General features: G+C 43.8%; 1 protein-coding gene across 2 annotated transcripts in view; it reads right to left on the bottom strand.

The window, feature by feature from the left end:
- Positions 1-24,100, bottom strand: part of ASPH (aspartate beta-hydroxylase) — a 209,831-nt gene extending 185,731 nt beyond the window's left edge. For both annotated transcript variants that reach the window (XM_065895024.1, XM_065895025.1), the window contains exon 1: positions 23,983-24,100. In XM_065895024.1, the coding sequence (XP_065751096.1) occupies positions 23,983-24,100 (118 nt within the window). The remainder of the gene's footprint in view (positions 1-23,982) is intronic.
- Between the last annotated feature and the right edge of the window lie 548 nt (positions 24,101-24,648).

Here is a 24,648-nt window from a genome sequence, read left to right on the forward strand (position 1 = left end):
ATCTCCAGGAATTTAATGATCCTAAAATTCACTGATAAGAGGAAAAGACCTATAAATCATTAAGAATGAGATATTTCAAAAAAGAAGCCCAGTGCCTCCCAAATACTGGCGATGAACCCAAATCGGTCCATGACCAAGTCTTCATTGCTCTGTGTCAGATAAATTCCTCATCGATCAATCTTGGGTGAATGACACCCAGCTTGAACATAAGAAGGCCTGAGCACAAAGGAGATGTTGTAGCCCATTCATCAGGTCCAACAGCCAGACACCTGACGCTCCTAACACCTCTCCTGAATGGTCCTGTGTGGAAAAGGCATGAGTGGCTGGAGGAGTGACAAGGGGCTGCCCTGGGTTTTAGAATTTAGTAAAACAAAATTGAGAAAGCCATTTCCATTCGGATCAGGACAAATAAGGGAAAGAGAAATATTAGCAACAGCTATCTCAATCAGCCTCCAGATACTTTTTGGAATCTTTATTATTCTTTGGAGCCCCAAGCTGGGGAACCACTGCCCTAGCTTGTACCTTTCTGTATCACCTCTGATTCACTGCAGAAGGGAACACCTGAATCGGAACATGGCTCCATCAACCCCACCTTATGAATCTGTGATGGGCCAAAACTCCACCGGTAAGATGCTAAAAACATAATAGAAATGGGTGTTAATTCCAAAAGCTCACGCCAGGCCTAATGAGATAGTTCTTTAAACTCTGTTATTCCTTCTACAGAGAATTTAATAAAGAAAGAAGACTTAGTCTCACAGGAAAAAAACACCCCCAACCTAGTCAATCATTCATCTGTGTGGACCGCTATTAGCATGGTATTGAAATTCAGACAGTCTCCTGCTGAACCTGGAGTGGAAAAATGTATTTTTAAAAACAAAAAAGTAAGTTGTGGTGTCCATTCAGAAACTGAGGTGGTGAGGTGAAAAGTTGTTAAAAAACAACAACAAAAAAAAAAGTTCTTTTTTTCAAAACTAAAAACAACAGAAAAGCCTAGCCTACCCTTTTAGCTCTAATTCCAAGGCAATGAGACTAGGTCACAAAGCCATCATGTGTGACCACCACCAATTTGCTGCTGCATCCCACTTCCACCTTAACCCATCTAGACAGCAAAAGACGGGCTCCCCACCAGTCCCCACCCTTCCCACCAGTCCCCACTTTCTAGGGCAAAAGAATTCAGCGTTTACAACAAAGTGCCCTATGGATGCAAATAGGGCGGGAAGACAGGGAGTAAATAAAAGCATTAGCACAAAATATAGGGAAAATTCACACGTAAATTACAAAACATATGGGTCTTAACTTATAGGGCACAAAGCTGATGCAATTATGCATCATACTACATTTTCTGGGGACAGCCAACAACGCTTTACTAAATAAATTAATAATAATGGACCTGATTTAAAAAAGAATAAAAAGCAAGAATAGCTGCAATTGGGAATTGCACAGTGAAGAATTAAACTTCAGCCAAAGAGAGCTCTGGCTTTTGCCCTTGCCTGCTTGGAGGTCCCTGGCATGTCCTGCCTGACAGGAGTGATTTGTTTGCTTGGGGGCTTTGGTCACCGGACAGTCTTAACAATGTGATTTACGATGAAGCTTTGGGACAGGCTGTGTGGCTGTATCGCTTAACGGCAGCCATGCTCGCAGCATGTGATGGAGCCCCAGTAAATACCTCTGGGTACCAAAGGCTCGGATGAGCTCCCTTAGTTGGCAATACTCCGTGCATATTAGGCAATACTTATGTCCCTGAGGACGATGGGAGCTCTGTGTTCAGAACCTTCCTACTTTGCCCTGAGTCTCGTCCTTTAGCTAGTTCTAATTTGTATCCTTTCACTGTAATGCAACTGCAGTGATGAACAGAGCACTTTCCTGAATTCTGAGTCATTCCCAGGAATTATCAAGCCTGAGGGTGGCTGTGAGGACCTTCAAATTTGTGGCCAGCTAGTCTGAAGTGATGGCAGCCCTGGGGACTGGCCCGCCCGCAACAGAGCTGATCAGGAGCAGGGAAAACCAGGGAGGAATGGCTGCAGAGGAAAGGCAGCGGCTACCAAGAAGTCTGCACCCCCGCAAGGTGTCAGCTTCCCCTGGCCCGAAGAGGGCAGCAAGGGAGAGCAGGGGTTTGTACCATCTCGCCAGCATCGTGCCCCAAAGTGCTGACTGCCAAGCATGTGACTTCCCAGAGCAAGAGAGGGTAAAGTGTTCTGCCAGGAGTGGATGCCCAGGAGAGCTGGAAGACATCGTATACCCTGGGAAGGTCCCACCAGGCCTTCCAAAGAACTCACAGAGGAAGCGTTTGGGCACCTGTCACTTGTGGGCAATGGGGGCCAGGTGTTCTTATCAACTAGCAGGAGACTCCGATAGGGACCAGCGAGGGGACAGAGGCCTTTCCCTCTCTCCCTCTCCCTTCCCTAGCACCCCTGACAAGCTAGAGCCTGGAAGAGGCAAGAAGGGCACTGCCCCAAAGCAGACCACGTGGAGAGGACGCAAATACCACTTCCCCACTGCAGGCCCTCCTGCCTTCCTGCCAACGGACACGAGAAATTCTGCATTGAAAACGAGATCTTATTTAAAGCAGACGGACTTTTAGAAATGGAGAGTGACTCGGGTGTTAAGGAATCTGTCCTAGGGATGGTCAAGAGCCTCTGCTACCCAGAGATTAATCTAGTCCGACTAACCACAATGACTGGAGGAAAATGAAGCTTCATGTCGGTACCCCGCCAGACAAAGCCTGCTAAGTAAAGCAGCCACAAAACGCGGGCTGACCCGTAAAAGACTGCCAGCCCTTGACCATACGGAGCCCACAGAAATGGCTGTTTCACAGGATCAAAAAACAATGCATGACTAGTTTCAAGATATTTGATTACAGAAAGTTCCAACACACAACAAAGGTGAAAGAATTTTACGTAGGATATCCATGTATGCATCACTCAGATGCTACAATTAACGTTTTATTATCTGGCTTATGGCATGTCTATTCATCCCTCCATATCCATCCGGTAATCCATTTTATACGTCTAATACCTTTCAAACTAAATGATAGACATTAACACACTTCCCCTAAGTAAACCACAGTCCAATATTTATCATTTTTATATACAATGTACATAAAATGAAATGCCCTAATTTTAAGTGTACGTTCCCTTAGCTTTCACAAAAATATATACTGTGTAACCCAAATCCCTATCAAGACACAGAACACTAAGGCCACCCCTAAGTGCTCTCACGGCCCTTACCATCCACATTCCACACCAACCCCAAATGCAGGGACAGCCCCACTGTTCTGCTTTTTTTCCACCGTAGGTTAGTTTTGCCTATTCTTGAAATGTCATAAAAATGTATTACTTTTATATAGTTTTTAAATATATCACCAAATCGGAAAATGCTGAACCTTGACAGGGTTTCCATGCTTTACATCCTGAAGTGTGACGTCTACTTCAGCACTTGTACACAATCACTGGACCTGTGACACAACCATTCACAGAAGCCATGTCACTGGCTCAAGCACTGTGCCAGTGAAAAGGACAGTCATGAAATCAAAGTCCAGGATGTCAACTCAATGTCTGTTAGTGGCAGACATCACAGAGGAAAAGCAAGATAACTTTGATTACTTGAAGGGCTATTAGCTCCCATGAGTCACAAAAAGTTTCCCAGCTAGTTATGTTCCCCTCAAATTCGACTGCATGGAATAAATCTAATGCCTCTGCCACCCAACAGCCCTGCCAAGACTTCAACCTCTTCTTTCAAAAACCAGTGTACTTGTGTTTTTATCGGCATGTTTTCCCCCAACTTCTCATGACTCGCGCATTTAAATTACCGGTCTGTTGTAAAGGAAGAAATCAAAAAGTGTCTCTTTACTGTGATTTTCACCTTATCCGTACCTCGTAAGAGCTACAGAATATTACAAAAAGCAACATATCTTAGAGGAAAGGTCACGAGACTTTGTGGGAGAAAATCTATTTTAATAATAAAAAAAAATCTTTAAATAAAAGAGAGACCAACAATTCAAAGGTGAAGGTGGCTGTTTAAAGGGTACCATTGGAGTGAATTAGGAAGATTTGACTACGGACTTTAGTTAACAGTGCTGTGAGTAGTGTTAAACTTTCTGTGTGTAATAATTACATTGTTTATATAGCAGCATATCCTTGTTCTTAGGGGAAACGTGCTGAAGAATTCAGGGGTAGAGTACCGTGATTTAATTAAGTGGTTCAGCAGAAAAATGAATAAATAAATAAAATGGTGTGTGTGTGTCTAGAGAGACCAACAGAAAAGGCAAAGGCATCAAAACAACTGGTGAATCTAAACGAATTTTCTCATAACTGTCTTGAAGGTTTGAATTTTTTCACGCTAAAAAGTTGGGAAAATCCAGATTTCCAGGCTCATTCTAGTCCTAAAAAGAATCAGGTACTCCAGAGGGTAAGGGTTAAAAATCTGAAATGCTAAAATCTCCCAGGTTAATTCATGATTGGAATCTGGATAAGTAAAAAAGTTTAAAATTTCAAAACTTCAAGTTTTAAGGATGCTTCTGGAGACTCTTAGAAGAATCTCAACAGGGAGTGCAGTTAGATAATACCGCGTCACTGTTGCATTCCTTAGGTTTGAGAACCCTACCATGTCCTTAGGAGATGCATATGGGGAAGGAAGTAGTAGTTAAGCCGGTTAAAATGTCATGATGACTAACAGGTTACCTTCAAAGAGGTCCCAAAGAGAGAGAGAGACAGAGAGGAAGGAAGGGAGGGAGGAAGGGAGGGAGGAAGGAAGGGAGGGAGGGAGGAAGGGAGGAAGGGAGGGAGGGAGGAAGGAAGGAAGGGAGGGAGGGAGGGAGGAAGGGAGGAAGGGAGGGAGGGAGGAAGGAAGGGAGGGAGGGAGGGAGGGAGGGAGGGAGGAAGGAAGGGAGAGAGGGAGGAAGGAAGGGAGGGAGGGAGGGAGGGAGGGAGGGAGGAAGGAAGGGAGAGAGGGAGGAAGTTAGGAAGTTAGGAAGGAAGGGAGGAAGGAAGGGAGGGAGGGAGGGAGGGAGGAAGGAAGGAAGGAAGTTAGGAAGGAAGTTAGGAAGGGAGGGAGGGAGGGAGGGAGGAAGGAAGGGAGGGAGGGAGGGAGGGAGGGAGGGAGGGAGGGAGGAAGGGAGGGAGGGAGGGAGGAAGGGAGGGAGGGAGGGAGGGAGGGAGGAAGGAAGGAAGGAGGGAAGGGAGGAAGATACACAGACAGCAAACGTGACCAATTGGCAGCAGCTGCTAATCCAGGTGACGAGCACACAAGCCTTTCAAGGTACAAATCTTTTTGCTGTTAAATAGGTGTAAAAGTTTCAAAACAAAAGGTGGGATAAACATAAAAACAAAATTAAACTGATTTAAAAATAAATAAGAGGAATAAATAAATAAGAGAAATCAAGGATCGAGTCAGTCCTAAACCCAACAGTAATGAAAAGGACAACGATTCTGCCTCCGGCCTCCAACTTACGACAAACCAAAGGGGAAACGGTCTCCTCCAGGCAAGTTCTGCCCACAGACCTCCATCTGCTGGCTGGACATCTCCGCCGAATGCCCTGAGCTGTGCCTCCCGTTCACCTGGGAGTACAAGCCTAACTCCTCTGCAGCTTCCTGACGGGGGCGCGGGGAGGGCTCCATGGGGGCCAGCGTCCCAGGATGCTCACCCCTCCCCACACCGGGCTAACACGACACCCTCGGCCCAGGGCCTCATCGGAAAGGCGCTCCCCACACCCAGCCTCCTCCACCACCACCACCACCACCTCCAATATGCAGGCCCTACAATTCCGGATGCAGCCTGTGTAGGGCGGGACGTTCCCCTCCCTCACCTGGCCGCCGATTACACTCACGCGCAAGGGGATTCCTTGTCAGACACATCAGGCGGGCAGCACCCTCTGAGACCGCGAGCAATTAAAAAACCCAACCCCAGCAAAACAAAACACTAGGCCTTCCGGAAAAGACACCTACTGCTTCAAGCCTGTCCCAGCTTATCCACAGCAAGGAGTTCATTTTGCGGAAGTGTGCAACCACGTCAAAGTCCGCCTTCCCAGCCAGGTTGCCTGCGTGGTGTCTCTTTCCCTCCCGGGACTAACCGCCCTCACCTGTGCACCACACACTACTTTAAGAGACACTAGCTGGGCCGGACGCTCTGAAAACTGACATCCACCCACGAAATCAGAGCTCTGTGGGTCCAGTGCCGCAGTCAGCTGGGATCCACACTCTGTCACAAGACGGATGCTCTACCATCCGAGGCCCAGGGGGATTCTCAGAGATGGTATTGAACACCTTGGTGAAGTCTGGAAAAACTACAAGATTGTATCCCGATCACTTGTCCAGAAAGCTTATCAGAATGCACAGCGAGAACCTACACTTAGTAAACCCACAGTGTCCTTTCTATCCACTGAAAGATAAAAGTTTTGCTCCTTTTTTTAAACATCTTTATTGGAGTGTAATTGCTTTACAATGGTGTGTTGGTATCTGCTTTATAATAAAGTGAATCAGCTAGACATATACATATATCCCCACATCTCCTCCCTCTTGTGTCTCCCTCCCTCCCACCCTAAAATTTTTAATTCTAGAATTTGTCTAGGATTGTCATGAGACGTCAGTTTAGAGTTGCCCTGAATCTACTTTTCTTTCTTTAATACAAACGGGCCATTTGTCCCTCGAGTGTCTTTGTCACCTCTTCTAATTCCACAGAGTTTAACTGCCCAGAAGACGTTAGCTGGGGCTGTAGTTTTGAGAGCCCTGAAAAGCCTTAGCTCGTTCGCATTTTAGTCTTCCTTTCCCTACTCCCTGAACCATGCACACTTCGTTCATCGGAGTATTTACTGCTCTGCAGCCCATAGGACAGTGACCTTCCCAGAGGCTGGTGTTAGATTTGACTGCTGTATCCCCTTCCCACGGAGCACAGGACCCGGGACATAGTAAACCTCATTAACTTCACTGGACAATTTACATGGTATTCCCACAAAAAAACAATGCAAATATAAGTATTTTGGGGGCCAACTAGATAGTAAAGCAAATATAACATACATGGAGTATTCTGAAAACAAAACCGGACCACAGTCTGGCTCTGGGTGAGGGACAGGAATGGCCAGGGCAGGTCCAGCTAGAACCTCATCGGCTTCGTCGACTCGGCTGCCCTGCCCCACACCCCAAGTCTGTCCCTTTCCTCCCAATCCTGCCCCAGTTCAAAACCCAAGTGATGGTCAATGTGGCCACCTGTTCTATTCAGGTGCCCCCTAACTCTGCTCTCACTGACTCATTTTTACTCTAACCTCCCTCCCTGACCCCTGCCCCAGCTCCAGCTTCACCAAACTCACAACCTTCCTCTCTGGCTGAGGTCACCGGGAACAAAAGTCACCACACACCCCGCTTGCCATCCTGCACTCAGGCTGCACTGCAGCAAACGATTGCAAATACTGGTCTCTTGGCCGCGTTCCCGAATAACCCAGCTAGGCTGCTGCCAAAGTTCCTAGGAGTATGACCCAATGAAATCCGACCGGCTAAAAAGGCTGAAGTCTCAAAGCTTTACACCAGTTCCCGAGAAGCTAATGTTCAGGCAGAAAGCACAGGTATGCTTTTTTTTTTTTAAAAAACATCTTTATTGGAGTAAAATTGCTTTACAATGGTGTGATAGTTTCTGCTTTATAACAAAGTGAATCAGCTATACAGCACAGGTATGTTTTACAGGTGCTGTCCTGACTGGGGTCCCTTCCCTAGCAGTGGCTAAATATTTGTAATACCATCTCGGATAAAAGTCTTGTTCTAAACAGAACATTTCTGCTCAACGTGTAATTCGAATCACCAGAATAAGCTTCTCTCAGCTTTATAAACGAATGTAAAGATTTTAAGACACAAAGTAATCAAAATCACAGGATGGTAAATTTTAAAAGGCTTCCACAATTTTCTCCATGCACCTGAATATGCATTCATTCAACAAATACTCTTGAAACCCCTGCCCTGCACTATAGCGATGAACAAGAGAGGCCACTTAGCTTATAGTCCTGTGGAGGAGAAAAACAAATAAAAATAAACTAAAAATTCATTTTGGTAAGTACTATATTAGGGTAAAAGAGTATATGGATGCAAGAGGGAGGAGATATGGGGATATACGTATAGCTGATTCACTTTGTTATAAAGCAGAAACTAGCACACCATTGTAAAGCAATTATACTCCAATAAAGGTGTTAAAGAAAAAAGAGTATATGGGACAATGTGGATATTTTTTAATTAAAATTGACAAAACTTTCATCTTAAGTCGAGAAGGAAATATTGATAATTCTTACAAAAGAATTTTAAAAGCCAAAACCGAAAAATAAAGGGAACAAAAACTTAGCAGTATTTCGGTATTCACATAAATAATTTTAGTCTATCTATGAGTCATATTTAAGAATAAAGTGAGGGGAAATCAAAATCTTGCAAAGTAAGCAGAGCTCTTCTAATTTCACAAAATTCAGAACAAATAAATGCCTCCTCCCAGTCAGAAAGTACAAACTCTGAATGCTTCCTACTGGCCTAAGCACCACCATGTTGAAACTACCAGCAAGGACTTGATCGATTTAAACAATTCTCCACATCTTAATAATTTTTAGTTCTTTAGCTCCAACACTTATAAACATCAAGAGGACTTTGTGATCTGTCTTATGGCCCATACCATAAACCTAAAAAATAAAATCCACCTACGCAACACATAATTTTGGAGCACTTATTACATTCAAGGCAGCGTAGAAGACACAAAAACACAGCCTATATATTCTCAGTGCCCTTTTGATCTATGAGAGGGAAGTAAGACTTTTCCCTGTATTTGTTCATTCTAATATTTACTAAGCACCTACTACACCCAATCATTTAAGCCCTGGAGATAAAAAGAAAACGAAACGTGGTGTTTACCTACACCAAACATTAGGAGTAACTCTCCCAACCCTAACAATTACTCTAGACCAGGGTGAGTAAACTGTGACCCACCTCCTATTTTTGTATGAACCAGGAGCTAAGAATGGTTTTCACTTCTTAAATCAGTTGAAAAGAAATCAAAAGAAAAATGTAATAACACGATCATGTGACCACAATGCTGACCCCTGATCAGAACAACTGTGGCAACCCCTCGGCAGCCAGCGATGGTGAGACAGGTAGGACTGAGCCAAGGAGCCCTGCTCTAAGCAAAAGAGAAAAAGCCCCCTTCTTCTGCTGAGCGTGAACAGGGAGGTAAGCAATCCCAACGGCCGCCGGCTGCCATCCTGAATCCCGGAGGAGCCAGCCCCAGGATGGCAGGCACCCACACTGAGAGGGCGCGTGCCCCGAGGACATTTCGAGCCACTGATCCTACCACATTTGGTATGATCACATCGCATCCTTTTAAATGAAATCAATTCCTAAACTCTTTACGGGAGTTTGCATCTGATGTCTGTTCCTAACACAGAGCTGCCCTTACAATCAAGCAAGAATGAAAGAAAACAGATCATCACAGTACAAAAGAAAATGGCTGTTTTGGTTGTGGTGGTATCACCCATATAGAATAAGTGTAGTTAGGAAACGCTTACTACGTGTCACTTTGCAGCCAATCTTCATAAGTATGATATGAGTATTGCTATCTCCATTTGAAAGATGGAGAACTATTTAAAGGTGCTTCAAGAGGTTTGTTGACGTACTAAAGGTTAAAACTGAGTGGCGGCGCTAGTACTTGGGTCCAGTTCAGTCTGATAGTTTGTTGTCAATGATTGGGTCACACTTTCATCTGCTGAAGGAACTCATGAATCAATGAGGATGCTAAAACAGTTGACTGCAGAGGACGCTACAGAAGCTCGTGCTGGGGGAGGGGGAAGTGGGTTGCAAAACCCAGTCTCTGGGGAGACGATGAAGGGAGAGTAAGAAGAACTGATGGAGGAGCTGCATCTTGAAGGACGTACAGGAGCCACATAGGGAAAGAGAAAGCGAGGAGCTGTCCCGGAAGAAACAGCAAGTGCCCATGCAGAGACTACAGAGAGCGACTAAATATGGCTTAATTAATATAAATATAAAGAGAGCAAGGCTGGGAACGGCTAGAGAGGGTAGGAGAGGCAAGACCATGAAGTGCCTCCCAGATGGTGCTAAGAAATCGAAACTACACCTTGAGTACCCGGGGGAACTACTCAAGGTTTTCAAATAAGGAAGGGACATGAGCTAACTTCCAATTAATGAAGGTGACAATGACAGAAGGATGAAATAGGACCAGTTATGAGTAATCGAAGCAACAACTACCAGGGATCTAAAACATTCAACTAAAGTAGCTTTGGAGTCAGAATTGGGATCTTGACTCCAGCTCCGACTTTTACGAGCTCCATCATCTTAGGCAAACTGATCTAAGCTTCCATTTCTTCATCTACAAAAAGGGAATTTAGAGGATTACTGCGGGAATTCAGTGCTGACATATAAAGAAGTACACAGTGTCTGACACATAGTTAGCGGTCAGTAACAGGTGCTATGTTTTTCCTCTGTCACTACTGTTATTAAGTGAAGAGTGTGTGGCACGGGATTAGAACCGTGCCCAGCAAAGAATCCTCAGGAAGATTATCCTTCAGGAAGCAGATAAAGAAAAGGAACAAGAAGAGCCCAGTGGATTTGGGATTAATCTCTGCTGATTCCAGAAAGACCTGAGGGAGAGAAGGCAAGGAGCCATACTACTCATTTGCAGTATCTGGCTGGTTAGAGGAGGGAGAGTACAAGATCTTTGTGTCTTCTGTTTTCTTTTTCATTTAATGAGAAAGACTAAAGAAGGGGGTCCAGGCTGTGGGAGGGGGTGGAGGAGAGTTCTCAGGGAGAAGGTAAGTGACGGTTCAGGTCTCTGAGAAGGTGGTGCCCACCAAGGGTCCTCGAGACCCAGGACTCCGACCATAGCCTTGGCTTCCCTCTTAGGTGGGTGGGGGCCGAAGGTCCAGGAGAGCTGTGACTGCCAAGATTTTAAATCCTAATTGCGGTGCTGGCTCACCTTCACTCACCCACCACCCCGCTGGGTTTGCTCCTCAGTCTGAGAAAGAAAAGGAGCTTTACTGAACTACGCACTCAAGACCCACTTCAGTTGCTGGGTACTTCCATGCCCAAATCAGAGCAATAGCTTGCTGAGATTCTCAACTGGACTGGCCTTTGCAGCCACCACGGGTCCTAGACCATGCCTCCTTATCAGCCTCACATCAGTTGCCCCCCAATGCCACGCAACTCAAAGGCCAACCCCACCCACCACTGAAGCGATGAGTACTCCTTAGGATGTCCTCTGGTTTCCCTGCACAACGGGAGGAAGCCACATGCCAGAACTGAGTGGAAAGTAGTAGGTCTTGAGCTCAGAAAGTTGAAGATTTAAATAGCTGGGGCTGAAAACACCGGTAAACATCAACTAAGAAACCACAGAGAGCCTACAAGGCACTGTTGAGGGGCCAGGGAGACGGAAGGTCTTGAATGTACATAATTTATTCCAAATCAGTACTTACTTAAGCTGGTGAGCAGCGCTCTGTCTTACTCAATCTCATTCTATCCTTATTCATCATCTCAAATGTCTCACCGAGCACAAGACCATTCCAACAACTGACTTACTAACACAAATACTGCACTACCTCTAGAATAAAAAATAAATACAAGTTGCTTATAAGCTTTGCACCTTCACATACATTAATCTCACCTTAAAAATGTCCTACTCTACATAACCTTACAGAGCAAAAGGGTAATTTTGTTTCACACATAAATCTACTAGTACCACAGAGGTCATCAGTAACTGTATCTTAGATCTATGTCAGCCTTCGAGGCCTCCAAGTGTATTTACTGGTTAACAACTAAACTAAAACCCATAAAATAATCAAATAAATCTGAAAGTGCCAGAAAATAGAGAGTGCAGACATAGGTCTACAATTATATTGTCATATGGTTTTTGACAAAGGCACCAAAAGCAATCCAATGACGAAAGCCAAGTCTTTTCAACACATGGTGCCATAACAACGGGATACCATAGGGAAAAACAAAAAAAAATCCAAAATTGATTTGAGATGGATCATAGACCTAAACACAAAAACTAAAACTACAAAATTTCTAGAAGAAAATATGGGAGGATAGCTTTGTGACCTGGGAATAGGAAAAGCTTATTAGACAAGATACAGAAAACAGAACCATAAAAAAAATCAACATTAAAAATACTCGCTTTTCAAAATATTTTATTTAAAAAATGAAAAGGCAAGCTATAGACTGGGAAAAATATTTGCAATATATATACCTGAAAAAAGTTCTATCGAGAATATATAAAAATTCCAGCTCAATAACAAAAGGACAGAAAAGCAATAAAAATGGTCAAAAAAACCTAAACAGAAACTTCACAAAGGAAGCTAACAATGTATATGGCCAATAAGCACAAGAAAAAGTACATGACATCATAGTCATGAGGGAAAGACAATTTTAAACTACAATGAGAAGCCACTGAACACCCACCAGAATGGCTAAAATTAAGAAGACTGACAATCCCAAATGTTGGTAGATACAGAACTACTAAAATTCCCACAGTGTTGGTGAGAGTTAAATTAAATTGTATAACCACTCTGGAAACACTCTGGCAGGTTTTTATTTCTATTTTTTTAATAAAACTAAATATACACCTACCCTGTAACCCACTAATTCCTCTCCTGGGTATTTGCTCAAGAGAAATGAAGAAATATGTCCACCAAAAAAAAGAAAAAATACTTCTCCAATAGTACAATATTCACAGACTTTTCTTCATATTAGTCCAAACTAGGAAAAGGTCAAGTGTCCATCGATAAAAGAATGGATCACACGTCGTGCTATGGTCACACAATGAACTACTTGGCAATGAAAAGGAACACGGTACTCATACCAGCAACATGGATGAGCCTCAAAAATATGCTGAGTCCAAGAAGGCTTACACAAAAAGTACTTACAAAATGAAGTTCTAGAACAGACAATACCAATCTACAGTGAGAAAAGTGAGCACAGTGGCTGCCTCTGAGGGCTGAGGTGGTAGCAATGAAGAGGGTTGAGAGAATTTCCTGGAACCATGGAAATATTCTCCATCTTAGGTTGGGTTACACAGATGTATACATTTATAAAGACTCCTCAAATCACACACTAAGATTTGTGCAATTTACTGTATGATGATATTACCTCAGGGGGGGAAGCGGGCAGGGGACCATAACAAATGTTGAGCTCTAGTAACAGGCATGCATACATGTTTAGGAATGAGGTATACTGATGTCTACATCTTACTTTGAAATGCATAAAAGAATAGATTAATTGATGAGTATGATATAAAGCAAATATATGAAATGTTAACCACTGTAAAATCTGGATGGGATCATCATACAATTCTTTTAGCTTTGGTGTATATTTTAAATTTTTCCTAATAAAATGTTAGTTTAAAAAAACACAAAGTAGGGCTTCCCTGGTGGCGCAGTGGTTGAGAGTCCACCTGCCAATGCAGGGGACACGGGTTCGTGCCCCGGTCCGGGAAGATCCCACATGCCGCGGAGTGGCTGGGCCCGTGAGCCATGGCCGCTGAGCGTTCGCGTCCGGAGCCTGTGCTCCGCAACGGGAGAGGCCAAAACAGTGAGAGGCCCACGTACCACAAAAAAAAAAAAAAAAAAAAAAAAAAAACACAAAGTAATAAAGTGTACTTAGGTTAAATCTAATAAAAGAGGCATATCACTTTTGGATAAAATTATAACAATTCATTGTAAGACTTAAATAAGTAGGAAGTTACACTATGTTCATGTACAGGAAGACTCTATATAAATGTGCATTTGTCCCAAACTGTTCTATATAAATTCAGTACAATCCCAGTCAAAATCCTGAAATTTTTTCATGACACTTAACTTGAGCAGATTCTAAAAGGACACAGGCAAGGAAATGTCCAAAAACATCCAGGATAATGATGAAAAAGACAGGGATGGACTTGCCCAATTCCACGTGCCAGGAACAAAACAGAGCCACAGGTATCTACACAAGAGGTGATACAGCAGATTAGTGTAGAACGAAGACACTTCAATTAATGGTACAGGAAATTTTCATTATCCATTCTTTAAAAATATTGAATCAGGGGCTTCCCTGGTGGCACAGTGGTCAAGAGTCCGCCTGCTGATGCAGGGGACATGGGTTCATGCCCCGGTCCGGGAAGATCCCACGTGCCGCGGAGCGGCTGGGCCCGTGAGCCGTGGCCGCTGATCCTGCGCGACCGGAGCCTGTGCTCCCCAACGGGAGAGGCCACAACAGTGAGAGGCCCGCGTACCACAAAAAAAAGAAAATACCAAGAGTCCTACTTAAATTACGGGTTCACTGCAACAGGTGATTCACATTCTCCAAGCCTGCTTTGTATAAATACGTGGTGACCTGCTATCCAACGAAGCCATGAAACCTTCAGAACTGCTTCGCCAATGGAGACAAAGCATCGTGCATTAAAAGACAAGCCTTTGGAGTTTTTCAAAAGAAAAAAACGTGAACACGAAGAACAGAAGCAATTATTAACAGCCACTACTTCATGCTCTCAGTGTCTGCACTGAGAGCATCGTTCTTAGTGGCTAACCGCATTGCTAAAGCTAAGAAGCCCTTTGCTATTGGTGAAGAGTTGATCCTGCCTGCTGCTAAGGACGTTTGTCGTGAACTTTGAGGAAAGGCTGCAGTTCAAAAGGTGGCACGTGTTCCTCTTTCGGCTAGCACCGTAACTAGATGAATTGATGAAACAGCAGAGGATACTGAGACACAGTTGTTCGAGAGGATTAATGAGTCACCGTGGTACGCAATCCAGGCTGACGAGTCTGCTGATGCTGACAAGGCAACAATGCTTGATTTTGTGTGATATATTTTTCAGAAGGATGTGCACGAGGTCATGTTATGTGCACTTCTGTTGCCAACCAACACCACAGCTGCCGAACTCTTCAAGTCTTCGAATGATTACGTATCAGGAAAACTGAATTGGTCATTTTGTGTCGGTATACGCACAGACAGCGGCTGCCATGACTGGACGGCTTTCTGGTTTCAGTACTCGGGTCAAAGAAGTAGCTTCTGAATGTGAGTCTACGCACTGTGTCATCCATAGAGAAATGTTGGCAGGCTGAAAAATGTCACCTGAACTTAACAACGTTTTGCAGGATGTGATTAAAAGTATCAAGCCCATTAAAGTACATGCCCTTAACTGCTCGTCTGTTTGCACAGCTCTGTGAGGGGATGGACACAGAACACACACGTCATCTCTTACACACAGAGGTGAGATGGCTTCTAAAGGCAGATCACTGGCCAGAGTTTCTGAGTCACGAGAGCCGCTCCAGAGATTTCTTTTAGAAAAACAGTCACCACTGGCAGCACATTTCAGTGCCACAGGATGGGTCGCAAAGCTTGCTTACTTGTGTGACATATTCCACCTGCTCAACAAACTCCATCTGTCACTTCAGGGGAGAACGACAACTGTGTTCAAGTCGGCAGATAAAGTGGCTGCATTCAAAGCCAAACTGGAATTATGGGGGCGATGAGTGAACGTTGGGATTTCTGACATGTTTCAAACATTAGCAGAGATTTTGAAAGAGACTGAGCCGGGGCCTTCTTTCTCCCAGCTGGTGTATAATCCCCTATCTCAGCTTTCAAAAGACTTTAAGCATTACTTCCCAACGACAAAAGACCCCCGAACTGGGAAGGAATGGATCCGCACCCCCTCTGTGAATAAGCCAGGTGAACAGACTTCCGTGCTAGAAGAGGATCAACTGCTTGAGATCACAAATGACGGTGGCCTTAAAGGTATGTTTGAGACAACTTCAAATCTCCATACGTCTGGATTAAAAAGTCAAGACGGAATATCCTGAGATTACCACGTAAGCACTGAAAAGCCTGCTTCCGTTTCCAGTGTCCCATCTTCATGAAGCAGGGTTTTCTGCAGTGACAGAGACCAAAACGAGATCACGGAGTAGACTAGACACAAGCGACACACTTCAGGTGTCACTGTCTCCCATCACCCCAGATGGGACCATCCAGTTGCAGGAAAACAAGCTCAGGGCTCCCACTGACTCTGTATTATGGTGAGTGGCATAATTATTTCATTATATCTTACAATGTAATAATAATAGAAATAAAGTGCACAATGAATGTAATGTGCGTGAATCATCCCGAAACCATCCCCCTGCCCCCGCACCCCGTGTCTGTGGAAAAATTGTCCTCCGTGAAACCGGTCCCTGGTGCCAAAAAGGTTGGGGACCGCTGCTCTAGAAAAACACTTAGACATTTATAGGATGGATAGCTCTAAGAGTGTTCAGTGCAGCAGTTTTTGAAAGAAGAAAAATGAAAACAAAGTGGTCTTGGACTCCAAAATGGCTAAAGAAAAAGTAGCACATTCATACAGTGAAGAACTATATATATGAAAACAAAGAGCCAGTTTGGTACAATCTCAAACAGTGTCGAATTAATGGGCCAAGTATGAACCTATTCATAAAACTTTTAACATGTGCTAAACAAGTGTATATGTATGTATGTATATATATGTATATATATTTATGTTTCTATACATAGGGATATAGATATACTTCCTAAGCAATTTTTGTATATATGGCATTTAACAGCAGATATATTTTATGCAAATGGATATATAATATGCAACATAACATTATACAACATATATTACATATTGCAAAGAAATGCATGACAATGATTATCACAAAATATTTAAGAGCGGTTGGAAAGGGATAACACAGGACAGGAGAAACCAAGAATTTGGTAACATTTTACCGCCTCATCTGTATGGTGGATACGTGGTAACCACTGCATTGCTCTTTATATCTCTGTAAACGTCTTAATATGTAATATTTCAAATAGATACAGTTTTAAAGAGCAGCACATAGAAATATTTGTATTCTGAAAGTTAGAGAGATGGCACGCTACCAAAAAGCAAAAAGCATAAAGCATGAAACAATTTATAAATACTTTATAAAATTCAGTAAGTGACAGCCATCTTATTCAAATTGATTTGATTCAAAGAATGGAAAAGTTAAATGTTAGGTATTCTTTCAATCAACACTCACAACACAGATTTTTATTTTCATGTAAGGGAAAGAAATTAACTTCTAAATAAAATTTACCTGTGAACCTAAGACCAATCAAAGACTTTCCAGGAGACCCATTCAGGAAAACAAAACAGAGTGTGAAAGATAGTGTCAGAAACTGTATATTAACAATATAATAAACAAGAACCAGAAGTTAAAGACAGGAGAAAACAAGACAGCACCGAGTATGCACTAGGGAATGACAGCAAAGGCTGTGAAACCTATATAAGATATGAGAAATGGCAGCTATACAATACTGGTGATAGAATAAAATTATTTTCTCAAGTCATATTTTCTTACTCAAAATTAAGACTGTTGCTTGTTGGCTTCCATACAGAATGAGTCACAGGGTTAACTCTGTAGGAACACATGCAGGAGAGAAACGCTGGCACCTCTCCAAGTACAGCAATAATGGTTTCCACTCTAACCAGACACCCTCCCGCCCACCACCCCCAGTCCCACCTGTGTTAGAGCACAGAGAGCCTCTATGGCACATGAGAGCAGTCGTGCTACAGCCAGAACGACTAGGCAAGCCACCTGGAACTCGCAGGGGGCCAAAGAACAGCCCCAGTCCTTCAAAAGATCTTATGTAACTATCTTTTCTAACGATTTATTCACCAAGTAAAAATGCTGGAGAGGGTATGGAGAAAAGGGAACCCTCTTGCACTGTTGGTGGGAATGTAAATTGACACAGCCACTATGGAGAAGAGTATGGAGGTTCCCTAAAAAACTAAAAATAGAACTCCCATATGACCCAGCAATCCCACTACTGGGCATATACCCTGAGAAAACCATAATTCAAAAAGTCATGTACCACCATGTTCACTGCAGCTCTATTTACAATAGCCAGGACATGGAAGCAACCTAAGTGTCCATCGACAGATGAATGGATAAAGAAGATGCGGCACATATATACAATGGAATATTACTCAGCCATAAAAAGAAACAAAATTGAGTCATTTGTAGTGAGGTGGATGGATGGACCTAGAGTCTGTCATACAGAGTGAAGTCAGTCCGAAAGAGAAAAACAAATACCATATGCTAACACATATATATGGAATCTAAAAAAAAAAAAAAAAATTGGTTCTGAAGAACCTAGGGGCAGGACAGGAATAAAGACGCACACGTAGAGAATGGACTTGAGGACACGGGGAGGGGGCAGGGTAAGCTGGGACGAAGTGAGAGTGGCATGGACATATATACACGACCAAATGTAAAATAGATAGCTAGTGGGAAGCAGCCGCATAGCACAGGGAGATTAGCTCGGTGCTTTGTGACCACCTAGTGGGGTGGGATAGGGAGGGTGGGAGGGAGACGCAAGAGGGAGGAGATATGGGGATATATGTATACACATAGCTGATTCACTGTGTAATACAGCAGAAACTAACACAACATTGTAAAGCAATTATACTCCAATAAAGATGTTAAAAAAAAAGATTTATTCACCAAGTAAGCTCAAAATTTCCTTTGAGTCTAACGGGTTATCTACAGCAAATCTGTCCTCAGGTGTCATCAATCTGATGAGAACTAAATTACACTCACTGATTTGCCATTAAAAGATATCCACATCAGCCAGAGGTAAACAAGACACACCCCTGAAAAACAAATATTAAATGCAGACCAAATGCCTAAAGCACCCTCATTAAAAAATAATAACGACCGACGAGGAAATACCCCCTTGACTCCCAGCACTACCGGGAGAAAGTGAAATGGCTAAAGCGCTCGCCTCTGGAATAGGTGCCCCTACAGTGGCACACAGAGATGAAGACAGGAAAGAAATGAACATCCTAACAGGCACGGACGCTGGGGCAGGAAACACAGGAGCCAGCATGAGCACACTCATGTCTCCTGACAGATGGCTGAGGCTTTCCCCAGAGATCTGGGGAAACTGCAGATGGGTTCTATGTACATACAAGATTTATTAAAGGAAGTGAATTTTAAAATGTTCTGTATTTTAGTACAGAATGAAGTCAAACCACGTGGGAGATGCAGAAGTACCCAAGACACAAACTAAGTTGCATATTTTCATGATATTAAAACAGTAGGCACGAGTAGCATCAAAAGATTGAAATATATCTGAGCTCCAGTGACAGAAGATAGCACAGATCTGGGAGGGGTTAGAGGGTAAATCAGCAACTCGAAGGGTGATGTGCAGATGGCATACGTACACCCCCAGAGGTAGACAGAAATGTGTCAAGTGATACTCAGAGCCCAGTATAAACATGACCTCTAGAACATCCACTTCACTTAAACAGATGCTACACAGTATAACAGAAAATGATTTCTTTAAATAAATCATAAAAAAGTTTCAAGCATGCAGTAGCCTGCTTCGCTCTACAGCCTTATATATTCTCCAAAGTTTTATACTCACCTTTACCATTAGAGGTACTTTAATGAAAAATCTGAGGAACAGGAAGGCATGTAAAATTTAGGGCTATCACAGCTCTGAATAATTCTTTCCATTGGAGACCAGGATTAGAAATTTTGAGTGACCTGCCACACGATTCTTTTTTTTTTTTTTTTTTTTTTGCGGTACGCGGGCCTCTCACTGTCGTGGCCTCTCCCGTTGCGGAGGACAGGCTCCGGACGCCCAGGCTCAGCGGCCATGGCTCACGGGCCCAGCCGCTCCGCGGCATGTGGGATCTTCCCAGACCGGGGCACGAACCCGTGTCCCCTGCATCGGCAGGCGGACTCTCAACCACTGCGCCACCAGGGAAGCCCCACACGATTCTTAAATGGATGCGAATCCAGGTCATCAGACTTTCCCAAACTACACTGCATTGTCTTTCTGGAGAAAATAAGGTTTATTCTACTGGGACCAGAGAACGCAGGGGCTAAATTGCCAATACTAACTAAAAATAGAGTGGAGAGCCCACATGACCCTTTATCCAACTTACCCTGTTGGTAATCTGCTGAAAATCAGAACCTCTCATTTCCTAGTAATCTCTCTGAGACACACGATTTTAGAGCAAAGCTAAAGTATGGAACTCTCCTTTTACTTCTTAAGCCAAAAACAGGTTGTTAAAATTGTGTTCAAGAATTCCCTCAGAACATTTTTTAGCCCTTGGTTTCATACAATCTGGCCAGGTGGTTAAAACGCCGTTCATCTGAACACAAAACAGCACACAGTTCTTACAGTGGAAGAATTATGGCGCTCCTGTTTTCATTCTAGAATGACTAGTGGAGGATTAAGCAACTGGCCCTAACTGACATTCTCTGGCTAAAGAAGGAATTTCACTAAGGCCTCCTCATTCAAGGGAGCCATCAGCACTGTTAATTACTAAGTAGTCTAAGAAATACTGAAAGTAAAAAGGAAGGAAAAGAATTCTAGGTGATTAACACCCATCAAATATCTGCAAATGTATAAATGTTACAGTCCATCAATGCACTTAATTCTGAATACAATAAGCCTAAAGAAATAAGACTGCTAGGGCCAACTCTTACTACTAAATCCAAAACCTTTTGTTAGAGATTTTTAGAGAATTAAACAGCAGTGGCAGAGCATTTTTTAAGTAGATGTCCATCAATGGTTTTGAGTATGTACAGGGCTGATTAAATTTTAAAAACTAGTTGGTGTTACATAACCTGAAGCTTCAAATTGAAAGAGGAAAAATTGTTCTACAGTGACACCTACTGGTAAAGCATGATGTAGTAGCACGACACTATTAGACAAAATAAACAGATGTTTCCATTCCTGTAGCAAGTTAGAAGCTACAGGGAAAGACCGATTGATACTCCCAAGGGAAAAGCTAAACAAAAACATTATACATACCAGTGTCTGTAACTACAAAATAAGTCCCAAGGCACATCATTATCCTTTTTAACCAAGGTTTTCAAATCAATAAATCTGAAAGAGGTTTCCCTTGGCCTCAACTGGCCATGCAAGTCAAGATTTTATATGCAAGTTAAAGGTAAAATGTCCAATTTACTCATGTTTGTTTTATATTTTAAAGAATAAAACTGGAAAAGGTAAAACTGAGCTCTGCAAAAAACTAGATATTTAATGTTCTCAATTTAAGTTGAAGAGTTAAACAAAAAACAGACACCTGCTTTAAAAATCCAAGTGTTATGTAAATCCCCAAAGTCACAGTTTCAAAGCACTACTTTTGAAAAAAATGACCACCAAGATAAACAGAAGTCCAGATAATCACATTTTCCCTAAAATGCATGCTTCGAAGGACTGGGTCCTTTTTCCACTGTACTTTCATGCACAGATTTAAGAAATAATAATGTTTAATGTGACCAACGTCATCATCAACTTCAAACTCTCAATGCAAAACATCTCAAAAAACACACTATTTGAGCCCATGTACTTCTTCTCAAACTAAGATTTTCAAATATACTGTTTCACACATAATTTTAGTAAAAGAAAAGTTAATCAGTGGTATGACAAAAAGAACACTTTTTCTTAAATAACTAGGTGTAATATGCCACAGAGAGCCAGAAGGAATCTTAAAAGATAATCTACTTTAAGATTTCCATAAAATCTTATAAAATGAGAGAACCTAAAGTCCAGTACTATAATATAATGATCGAATAAGAGAAAACCTGGGTTTAGTCTTGGATCACCCATTAACTAGTTGGGTTTCCAAGAAGTACATAACCTTTAATGAGCCAGACAATCTTTCTGGGCCTCACTGTAACACCACAGCTAAAATTTCTTCAGCTTCTATGATTTCCCCAGCACATGGGATTGACTTGGGCATCAATGTCTACACATCAGTGACCCAATAAACATAGCAACAAAAGAGAAGTGGCTCGATCTTTCGGGTATACCCTACTATAAGAAACCAATATAAAAAAAGATTCACAGTGCAGTGTAACTGCTCACAACTGAGAGAAGCCTCACCATCTTCAGAGCCTTCCGCCTGGCACATAGTCAGAACTCACCATTTACTCAAAAAAATAGCTGCGGAAGAAGAATGCTCATTATGTAACACGCAACACTCCAATACCAGCTCTCTGTTTGGGGATTTTTCTGGTAATACAGATACTTCTCTCTTTTACATGTTCTCTTTTATATACTATGTCTGTTTCATAACAATTATAGAATCGACGTGTAAAATACTTAAAAGGCTGTAGATCCTCAAATACAGATAGAACTTCCTCTAAAATGCCTGAATATGAAAGCTGGAATATATTCATTTAGGTGCTAACATTTCCTAAATGTATTACCTACCTTGTAAAACTGGTTTAGTTCTTGAACCACTGGAGGTGGGAATAAAATACACACTTCCTAATACTAATTCCCACCAACAACAGCCCATATAATGAAGCAACTGCTTCAGATAGTTAACCCACTCTACCCACGACTGCAAAGGACAAAATGGAACAAAGATGTGCTTTCCTTGTAAACAGCTACAGAAAACTTTTGAAAACAATTAACACTAAAGTCTTATCACCTTTCTCTGCTTGGTGCTTAAGCAGCCCAATGGGCTCTTCTCATTTAGAAACTTTAAAAAGGGTAGCCAGGGCTTCCCTGGTGGCGCAGTGGTTGAGAGTCCCCCTGCCGATGCAGGGGACACGGGTTCGTGCCCTGGTCCGGGAAGATCCCACGTGCCGCGGAGCGGCTGGGCCCGTGAGCCATGGCCGCTGAGCCTGCGCGTCCGGAGCCTGTGCTCCGCAACGGGAGAGGCCACAACAGTGAGAAGCCCACATACCACAAAATAAATAAAAATAAAAAATAACTGAACTCAAAAAAAAAAAAAAAAAGGGTAGCCAGAGCTGCCTGAGATAGTGCATCTACCCGTCTGCCTGTTTTAAGTCAACTGACTGGCATTTAAGGGCAAGTGGCAAAGGAACACAAACTTTTACTTATGCCAAAGGTAAATTAACATGCTTGTTTTGAAATTCAAACCGCACTTCTTCTCTACAAATATTAGTTCTCAGAGTGTAAATTTATGCAATGATTTTAATTGCACTACCATTTAAATTTATTCATCCACTAATCAAATAATTTATTGAGCAACTATTAAGGGCCAGACGCACTCTTAGGAGCTGGGAATAGGGGTGGACAAGAAGGAGTGGGTGAGACAGGAAGGCAATACACGTGAAAATAAATAATGTCGGATAGTGGTAAGTGCCATTTAAAAAACAGTTCTTTAAAGTATGACTATAGTATTCTGATTTACTTTCTTGATACATATAAATACATTACTTGTAGACCTCAGGAAACAAAGAATCTAAAATCATTTCAAAGAAGAAAGTTTACAGCTCACATTCAATACACATGTGTACTGCAGTTTCAATATCCTAAATATGAGTCAAAGGACGTATAAAAGAAACCGAGAACCACTGAAATATGAGATGAAACAGATTTAAAACATCTGTTCTCCCTCTTTCCTGGATAAGCACATGGAAGAGAAAGGTGAATATCCAATAGATTCTTTTAAAAGACAAAGGGAAAAAACAGAGAAGCTCGCCCAGTATTCGCTCCATAAGAAAGCTACATAAAAGCAAAAGTATCTAAGATAATCTTCGAGAACATTCAGATCACTCCCACACACTCACCCCTGCAGCCCTCACAGAATATTCGCCTTTGAGTTGCTCTTAAAAGCTGCTGGTTTAGCAGGAACTTATTTTCTCTGACTTTGGCTCATTTCCAAACTCCCCAAGATATGCACGGCGAAGGTAAATTGTTTCTCTTACTCCCATCACCAATTACACGGCAAGCCAAGAAAGAGTAGATCAATACGATCTCCATCTCGGCTACGCACAGCAGGTGAAGGATCGGCCGGGAAGGGGCTCCCCGGCGTGACCAACCCGAGGCCGCGGACCCCGCTCGGCCCGGCCCCTCCAGCCCGCCCGCCAGGCCTCCGCCCCGCGGCCAAAGGAGGAACGACGCGGAGGATGGAGGAGGCGCTCCGCGACATCTGGTGCGGTGGACCCGCAGCGCCCGCCGCCCGGGCCCCATCCCCAGGGCCGGCCCCGGACCCCGGCCCCGAAGCGCCTCTGACCTTTCCGGGCCCCGGGGCTGCTGCTGCCGCCGCCGCTGGTGCAGCTGCTCGGGCTGCTGGAACTGCTGCTGCTGCTGCTGTTGCCGCCGCCGCCCTTGGCATTCTTGCGCGGGGCCATGGCGCGCACCGCTGGAGCAGGCGAGAGGTGGGGGTCTCCCTCAGGGCGTGGGGGACGCGGGCGGCGCGGGGCACGCTGACTGCGGCGGGCGCTGCAGCGGGTGCGGGCTGCGACTCCGGCAGTCGCGCGGGTGTCTCGGCACCGCCCGCAGCGCCTCTGAGGACTTTGGCCCGCGTGCCTCTTGCGCGCGCCCGATCCTCGCGTGCGCCGAGCCGGTGACTGCCCTCCCGACGCGAGAGCGCGCCGCTCTCCCGCCCGAGGCCGCGCCCCTTCTCGCTGAGCCACGCCCCCTCCCCGCCCGCGGAAAGCTGAGTGACGGGACATGAAGCCAATCACAAGGGTTCCTATGAGGGGGACGTGACCCGGCCGCGCTCCCCCACGCCCTGCAGATTTAGGGCTGTTCTGGCGCGACGCAGCCGCCTGCGAGCGCGAGCTGCTTTCGACTTTCCAGTCTGTCCCGGTCCTTTGGAACGTGGCAGACGTGGAAGGCGAGAGGGCTCTCGCGAGCGTTGGCTGACCCTGTACGATTGGGATGGGGCGGGGCGCGG

The sequence above is a fragment of the Phocoena phocoena genome, chromosome 17 (assembly GCF_963924675.1).
Source record: "Phocoena phocoena chromosome 17, mPhoPho1.1, whole genome shotgun sequence".
Lineage (NCBI taxonomy): Eukaryota > Metazoa > Chordata > Mammalia > Artiodactyla > Phocoenidae > Phocoena > Phocoena phocoena.